This window comes from Emiliania huxleyi (genome assembly GCF_000372725.1).
Source record: "Emiliania huxleyi CCMP1516 unplaced genomic scaffold EMIHUscaffold_401, whole genome shotgun sequence".
NCBI lineage: Eukaryota > Haptophyta > Isochrysidales > Noelaerhabdaceae > Emiliania > Emiliania huxleyi.
Window position 1 is genome coordinate 58606 of NW_005198957.1, and position 8238 is coordinate 66843.

Below are 8238 nucleotides of genomic sequence, written 5' to 3' on the forward strand. Positions count from 1 at the left end.
CGGCGGCCGTCAGAAGGACATCGAAGATGAATTCTGTGAAGAGCGTGACATTTTCATTGTAGAATAAAATAAATTTAGCGCGAGATGGCGCAGCCTATAATACGCCCGGACGAATTTTTCATGATCGTGGCGATTGGGACGAGGCCGATTGTCCGGGGATGCGGACCTTGCGCCGGCGGGGTGGCGTCCCTGTGGGCACTGCCTGCGCTCGGACAAGTGCGCTCGGCACCCACGCAATGTGCCTCGCCGGGCACCGCCTCTGAGCTCGGTATATACTTTCCCACTATGCCACGTCGCCCATCCCGGGATGGAACAGTCAGGCTCGGACTGGACACCAACGCGGTATGGGTGGACGCTGGACAGATGATGACGACACGCACGAGCGACACACAGACAGACACAAACAAGCTCACAAGACACACAGCCAGCGAGGGAAGCCCCAGAAAAAAAGGAAAAAAACTGCTTTTTGACCGCGCAAGATATAAAGGGTGGCTAAGGGCTCTGCCCGCAAGGCGCCCGCGTCGCAGACGCGGTACCATTGACAAATCGCCACGCCGCTTAAGCGGCGGTCCTCTTCCCAGCTGAGCTGTGAGGGCCCGTGCGTTATTCCTCCTCTTCGAGACCGGGTCCGGCCCGGGCGCTCTGCCCAACATGCTCAGCGCGCAGAAGCTGGAGCTTTTGGCTGGGCTCAAGGTGCGCGGCCTCGACCTGCGCCAGGCGGAGATGAGCTTTTACATGAATCGCTTCACCACCACAGCCGGCCTCTCCTCGATCATGACGTGTTTGGCCTACGTCGGCGTGATCAAGATCAAGATCCCGCACGAGATGCTGCCGCCCGAGGAGTCATGGCAGGTGCCGCTCTTTTACGTCGCGGCGTGCTGCACCATGGCGCTATCAATGTACAACCTTGTCATCACCTCCTTCTGCGTCGTGTATGCCCAGGGCCTCGCGCTGCGTGGGCCGCCCGGATCGGTCGCCAAGTGCGTGCAGATCTTCCGCGCGGAGTGGGTGACCGTGCGGCTCGTGCTGGCCGCCTCGCTGGCGAGCCTCATCCTCGCCGGTGTCTCCATCTCATGGATGAAGCTCGAGCGGGACGCGCGCATTCTGGGCGGCATTCCACTGCCCGCGCTCGTCATCAGCGTGCTCGTGCTGGGGATACTGCTGCTGCTCTTCCGCCGGCTCGCCCTCCTCGCTTCGCAGCTTCGCGTCCCGTACGACACGCGCGTCGAGGGCGACCTCCACATCGACGATGGCGGGCTCAACATCGACCTAGCCGCCGAGGACCAGGAGCGCATCGAGGCGGCTAGGTGAGAGCGAGTGCGGCGCGGGGGCCCGAGGCGCTTGCCCGCTTCTGCCGCTATACGTGTATTTCTGTGTATTCTTTCCATGATTTTCACGACGGATAAGACCGGACGACATGTTCACACGGTCGAGCGGAGCCGGGGGGCTGGACGTGGTCGTGGAGACGCAAAACACACACAGAGAGGGAGAGACGATGAACCCAATTCACACAATCACAAACCCCGGGCGGCCGCGCGAATCACGGCAAGGCAGGCGGCCGGCAATAACACTCACAAGCGTTCGATGCGGCGAGACGGAGACGCGACTGACGTGTTCTTGCGGGCACTGTGCAGCAGGCGGGGGTGGAGCAGGAGGCAACGCGGCCGCCGCCTCGCCCGCCACGCTAGTCGTACTGCGCCGCCTTGCCCGTCCGGCCGCAGACCGGCCGGAAGCCGCCGAGTCCGGTCTCCATCAGCGTCATCGAGCCGGTCCCCACCATGAGCAGCCCGGAGCCAAACAGGATAAAGGCGAGGAAGAAGACGATGAAGGAGGGGCGGCCCGTGCGCTGCAGCAGCGAGTGCGCGCCCTTGGTGCCAACGATGGCGCCGAGGACGCCGCCGAAGAAGCCGAAGAAGGCTGCGTACTCGAGGTCGATCATGCCTGGGCAGAGGAGGCGCTGGTTGGCTGTGGTGTCTGGTGTTTGGGAAGGCCTCGGCGGATCTCGGCGGATCTCGGCGGATCTCGGCGGATCTCGCGCCGAAGATGATGAATTGACAGACGGTGGCCGAAGACATGAAGAGCACCATCACCGTCGAGGTGGCGGAGGAGACCTGAGTGGAGGGTGGTGGTGGGTGGGGCTGGGCAACGGCGTCGGTGATTGTGTGTGTGGGGGGGTTGTAGGACCGAGGGGAGTCGAGACGAGCTTCATCTCGGCTGCGTCTCGGCTGCGTCTCGGCCGCGCCTCGGGGAGGAAGCCGAGCTCCGTGAAGATCGGCCCGAGGATCATCCCCCCGCCCACGCCGAGCATGCCGGCTGCGATGGCGCCGACGCAGACGAGGGCGGGCAGCCGCACCACCTTGTCGACGTCCCACTCGACGTCGCCCTCGACGTACGCGTAGCCCATCTGGACGCGCGAGCGGTGCGTGCGCAGCCGGCCGCGCGCAGCTACGGCGGTCAGCAGCGCGAGGATGGGCAGGTTGAGCACGACCACCGCCCAGTACCTGTGAGGCACACACAACCGACATGCGTGGGGGGGTGACCGCAGCTGCCGCGGCGAGGGTGCGCCGCTGGAGTGCCCGGCGGAGCCGCACGCGACCCCGAGCAGCGAGGGAGCGCCGTGACCGCCCTTGAGCAGGGCGAGCAGGTAGACGACCGCCCACGCGCGGAGGAGGACGAGCGCGTCGCCCCAAGGCGGGCGTGCCTCCTCCTCCACCTCCCGCTCCAGCAGCGCCGCGCGCGCCTGCGGCGGGGGAGAGGCAGCTCGGGGCTTGGGCACGGGCGGCGCTGGAGGCGCCTCGGCGGCGCCCGGCAGAGAGAGGCAGAGAGGGAGGGGGAGAGGGAGGGGGAGAGGGCCGCAGCCACTTAGCGCCAGGCAGCTTCTCGGCCAGCTCTCGGCCAGCTCTCGGCCATCTCTCGGCCAGCTCTCGGATCTCGGCCAGCTCTCGGCGACCTCGCGCCTCCTTCGCGCCAGGCTCGTCTCCACACCCGTCGGGGCTTCCCCCGCCCCGCAGCCCCGCGCCGCCGCCCTCCTTGCCGCCGCCGCCCTCCTTGCCGCCGATGAGCGGCGTGCCCGAGTCGTCTCTCTCTGCCTGCGGCAGCGTCTCGTACATGGCTCGGCTCTCCTTGGCCCACCCCTTGCGAGCCTTGTCGAGGGTGCGCTTGCCCATCACGGCGCAGAGCAGCACCAGCAGCACCATAATGAGCCTGCGAGGCGCGCAGGGGGCGGTGGGAGCCGCTCTCCAGCCGCCCCACCAGCCGCCCCACGTGCGCAGTGCCTCCCGCCGCACCAGCAGTTGGGGCAGATCTTGTTGAGGAAGTGTCCAGGAGGTGTCTAGGAAGTGTCTCCCGCGCGCCAGTTCGGGCAGATCTTGTTGAGGAAGACCCCGACGGTGGTCCCCATCAGTGTGGCGGGCATCAGCACGACCACCACGTCGTACGCGATCCGGTGGCGGTGCGGGACGAGAGGGTGTCTGTGGGGTGAGGGTGAGGGTGGGGGTGAGGGTGAGGGTGAGGGTGAGGGTGAGAGTCACTTGAGCCAGAGGTAGGTGCCGAAGGGTGAGGGTGGGGGTGGGGGTGGGGGTGAGGGTGAGGGTGAGGGTGAGGGTGAGGGTGAGGGTGAGGGTGAGGGTGAGGGTGAGGGTGAGGGTGAGGGTGAGAGTCACTTGAGCCAGAGGTAGGTGCCGAAGGTGGAGAAGAGAGAGGCGCCGAAGACGGTGGCGAGCGCGAGCGGGATGGCCTCGTGCTCGGTGAAGTCGCCGATGAGGGTGAAGAGGGGCACGAGCACCGCGCCGCCGCCGATGCCCGCCGCGGAGGCGAAGACGGTGGCGAGGAAGACGGCGAAAGCGGTGTGGATGTCGGACGAGCTCAGCGGGAAGAGGCCGTCCTGCGCCGTCACCGGCCGCACGCGAAAGCGAGGGTAGCACTTCTTCTGGCAGTGCTTGTAGTTGCTGCACGAGGAGTCGCACTCTTCGCACGTGGTGGAGCACTCCGGGTACGTCGTGCACACCTGCCGATGAGAGCACCAGCCGCAGCCGTCGAGCTCGGTGCAGCCGCAGACCGAGGCGGCCTGCGCGCACGTGTCGACGCAGGTGCGCCGGCAGGCCGAGCGGCAGGTGTCGTGCCGCGTGGGGCACTCGCGGCACGTCGTCGTGCACCGGTCGGCGGGCGCGCACTTGCCGTTCTTCGAGCACCAGCCGCACCCGGGCGCGAGCGCCGAGCAAGAGCACAGGTCGGTCGCGGCGGCGCACACGGCCTCCGAGCTGACGTTGCGGTGCGCCACCGCCAGCGGCGAGGCGCCGCGGAGGCCGCTGCAGCCCAGCAGCAGCAGGATCGACATTGGCCGGAACCTGAGGCACGGCGCCTGAGAACTTGCGGCGAGTTTTCTTACTTTTACCGAGTCGGACTGTACTTTTCTCCCTAGCGTTTCTTCTGTCTGTGTCGGCCACGCCTGCCGATGTTACAGCACAAGGCGGTGCTCGACATGGGCGGAACAGAGGCCAGCCAGCCACGGGCACGGCGCCTGAAAACTTGCTTGGGGCTGACTCAGTTTTCTTACGAGCGCAACCCCGCTGCGTCCTGGCTCGCGCACACGCGCCCACGGTGCCTAAACAGCAATGTCCCACCTCTTATCGGCGTCGGCGCAAACATAAAAAAGGGAGGCCGCTTGACCCCAGTTGGGCCACGGTGACAGACACACAGCCCATTCCCCTTCCCCCGCAAGACATCAAGGACGAGGACACGACACAGGACGCACGCGTCGGCGTCGGGGTTGGCAAACCTGAGAAAAGAAACTCGCAGGCCAAGGCTGTACATGCAATACTGCGGCGTGCGGGTGCCTTCACGACCTGCACTCCAAAGGTTGGCAGCTGGTGACGCAGCATCCGACAGCGACGCCGCGGAGCCGGAGAGCCCTGCACAGAAGCGGCACATCATCATCACACGCCTCGGTGGCGCGTCGGTGCGACTCGCAGCGGTCCAAAATGCAAAAAGAAGGCGGCTCAAAAAAGACGAAATAAGCTAGAAGAGCTTCCGCGGTCTGACCGCAACGGCCCGCTATGTGGCGAGCAATGCGACGGCGTGCACTCATTCTACTGGTCTGTGGGCATCGGTGCTCCGCCTCCCTGTCATGGCCACCGTGCCTGTCATGGCCACCTTGCACCTTCCCCCCTGTCATGGCGACATGGCCACCTTCCCAGTGGCTGTGTGACGCAGCTCGCACAGCGACGCAGCCCAGCCTTGCAGCCCGCGGTGCAGCCTTCACAGCACATGCACTGCAAGAAGTCTGCTGTTGGCCTGCATGGCTTGCTGCTGCAGCGCATGTGGGCGAGCAGTCGGCGAGTGTCGGACGCGTTGGGTGCGCTCTCGCGCCAGATAAGCCTCTCTCAGGATCACAGACACCCCTCTCAGGATCACAGCACCGGCGGGAACGCGCCTCAGGATCAAGCACCCACGGCAGGGTCTGTGGGGATCAGCAGACCTGGAGGGAGGGGGCACGCATAGGATCAGAGCCGGTTTGAAGAGGCGCTGAGGATCATAGGTCTGAGAGGGATGCTGTCAAGATCACAGGGCTGCAAAACGGGTGGCACTCGAGATCAGAGCGCCAAAATAGGCGCGCGGGAGATCAGCGGGCCGGAAATTGGTGCAATACACACACGAGCGCCGAAAAAAGGAAAATTGGTGCAATTTACATCAGTTACCAGCCTCCGGCGGGGCCCCCCGCTACCATCCAAACCCGAGTACAAAGCGCGCCTCGTGCGCGCCTCTCCGAGGCGCTGCGCAGATGGTCTACGAATTAGATGGTCTACGAATCCGCATAGAGGCTCAAGTGACAAGTCCACACACACACGCGGGACACACACCGCGGTGCGCGGGCGGACGGATTCGGACGGGGCGGAGCAGCGACCGCCTGGGCGGCCGCTGCTCTGTCTGCCAGAGCGCGGCGACCGCCTGGGCGGCCGCTGCTCTGTCTGCCAGAGCGCGCCGTCTGCGCAGCTCGAGAGCGCAGTCAGGTGCAGGGAAGCGTGGCGGCGCGGGGACGCGCGGCGGCGGCGGCGAGCAGGCGAGCGGCCCGCGCGCGGCGAGGCGGACAGGTGATCGGCAGGCGGGTGATGGGCCGGAGAGTGACCGCGCCCAGCGATCGGAGGCGAGCCGATCGTCGCTCGGCCGCTGCTGACCTCGAACACGAGTGCAACTGGGTAGCGGGGGGCTATCATCAATCATGAAACCGTCGCGCGCCCATCACGTGCGCTGGACCGGTCGCTCATGCGCGTCCTGTCGCTCATGCGCTTGTCGCTGGGAGGTGGCGCCGGGCTGGCCATCGGCGCCGCTCGCGCGCTTGGCGCCGCCGAGGATGGCAGTCGTGACGGCGGCCGCAGCATTCGGCGTAGACCGCGCGCGCAGCGCGCTCCGTGTTTGCCTTGAGGAGCGCAGCGACGAGTCCGTAAGGAGCGGCCCCAGCTTGCGGAGCGGCGCCGCCGCGCGCCGTATCGAGAGACTCTGTCGGGGCAGGTTAAAATAGCGCCACAGGCTCAGGTTTGCCAACCCCGACTTCTTGCAGTGCCATGTGCTGTGAAGGCTGCACCGCGGGCTGCAAGGCTGGGCTGCGTCGCTGTGCGAGCTGCGTCACACAGCCACTGGGAAGGTGGCCATGACAGGGGGGAAGGTGCAAGGTGGCCATGACAGGCACGGTGGCCATGACAGGGAGGCGGAGCACCGATGCCCACAGACCAGTAGAATGAGTGCACGCCGTCGCATTGCTCGCCACATAGCGGGCCGTTGCGGTCAGACCGCGGAAGCTCTTCTAGCTTATTTCGTCTTTTTTGAGCCGCCTTCTTTTTGCATTTTGGACCGCTGCGAGTCGCACCGACGCGCCACCGAGGCGTGTGATGATGATGTGCCGCTTCTGTGCAGGGCTCTCCGGCTCCGCGGCGTCGCTGTCGGATGCTGCGTCACCAGCTGCCAACCTTTGGAGTGCAGGTCGTGAAGGCACCCGCACGCCGCAGTATTGCATGTACAGCCTTGGCCTGCGAGTTTCTTTTCTCAGGTTTGCCAACCCCGACGCCGACGCGTGCGTCCTGTGTCGTGTCCTCGTCCTTGATGTCTTGCGGGGGAAGGGGAATGGGCTGTGTGTCTGTCACCGTGGCCCAACTGGGGTCAAGCGGCCTCCCTTTTTTATGTTTGCGCCGACGCCGATAAGAGGTGGGACATTGCTGTTTAGGCACCGTGGGCGCGTGTGCGCGAGCCAGGACGCAGCGGGGTTGCGCTCGAAATAGGTACTGTGGTCATGCTGCGCTCAGCCTCCTCTCGCGTCGCGCGCCGCAGCGCCGGGGTGCTCTCAAAAGGCGCGCCGGCCGCCTGCGCACAGAAACTCTGCGCGCTGAGACACAAGAAGGTTGGGAGGTTGTGCACACGACCCCGAGGGCCGGCGGCGGCGCGGAGAGCAATGAGAGGGGGGCGCCCTCGCCGCGTGGCGATTGCCGCACGCCCGACGCCGCTCGCATGCCCGCCCCGTGCAGCGCCGTTTGCTGCTGTCGCTGCGCGCGAGAAGTCCACTGGCAAGGTGACGACGGTCATCGGTGCGGTGGTGGACGTGCAGTTTGACGGGCCGCTGCCGGCTATCCTCAACAGCCTCGAGGTCGAGGGCCACGAGATCCGGCTCGTCCTCGAGGTTGCGCAGCACCTGGGGGAGAGCACGGTGCGCACCATCGCGATGGACGCCACCGAGGGCCTCGTGCGCGGGCAGACCGTGGTTGACACGGAGGCGCCCATCTGCATCCCCGTGGGCAACGGCGTGCTCGGCCGCATCATGAACGTCATCGGTGAGCCGATCGACGAGGAGGGCCCTGTCGACTCGACGATGATGTCGCCGATCCACAAGGAGGCGCCCGTCTTCACCGAGCAGTCGGTCGAGCAGGAGGTGCTCTCGACGGGCATCAAGGTGATTGACCTGATTGAGCCGTACCCCAAGGGCGGCAAGATCGGGCTCTTTGGCGGCGCCGGCGTGGGCAAGACCGTCGTGATTATGGAGCTGATCAACAACATCGCAAAGGTGACTCGGGGGAGCGGCGAGCGGAGAGAGTGTGGGGAAGGCGGGACGGGGGGCGTGGGCAGCACAACGCCGTCGCAAACCCACCGCTCCGCTCTCCGCAGGCCCACGGCGGTTTCTCCGTCTTTGCCGGCGTCGGCGAGCGCACGCGCGAGGGCAACGACCTGTACCACGAGATGATGACCTCGGTGCGC

The 8238-nt window shown here is 66.1% G+C and overlaps 3 protein-coding genes across 3 annotated transcripts; all 3 read right to left on the reverse strand.

Annotated features, from left to right (window-relative positions):
• Positions 1-1389: 1389 nt before the first annotated feature.
• On the reverse strand, positions 1390-3000 carry EMIHUDRAFT_458939 (hypothetical protein; the record flags this gene model as incomplete). Its single annotated transcript, XM_005770043.1, has 5 exons — positions 1390-1941; positions 2039-2111; positions 2243-2501; positions 2541-2740; positions 2958-3000. Coding segments are annotated over 5 exons (945 nt in total), but the record flags the coding sequence as incomplete, so codon positions are not given.
• A 35-nt stretch (positions 3001-3035) lies between these two features.
• Positions 3036-4349, reverse strand: EMIHUDRAFT_458940 (hypothetical protein; the record flags this gene model as incomplete). Its single annotated transcript, XM_005770044.1, has 3 exons — positions 3036-3204; positions 3354-3470; positions 3663-4349. Coding segments are annotated over 3 exons (972 nt in total), but the record flags the coding sequence as incomplete, so codon positions are not given.
• Positions 4350-6237: 1888 nt separating this feature from the next.
• Positions 6238-6648, reverse strand: EMIHUDRAFT_243866 (hypothetical protein; the record flags this gene model as incomplete). Its single annotated transcript, XM_005770045.1, has 2 exons — positions 6238-6549; positions 6628-6648. The coding sequence occupies 2 exons, from the start codon at positions 6646-6648 to the stop codon at positions 6238-6240; spliced, it is 333 nt and encodes a 110-aa protein (XP_005770102.1).
• Positions 6649-8238: the final 1590 nt, after the last annotated feature.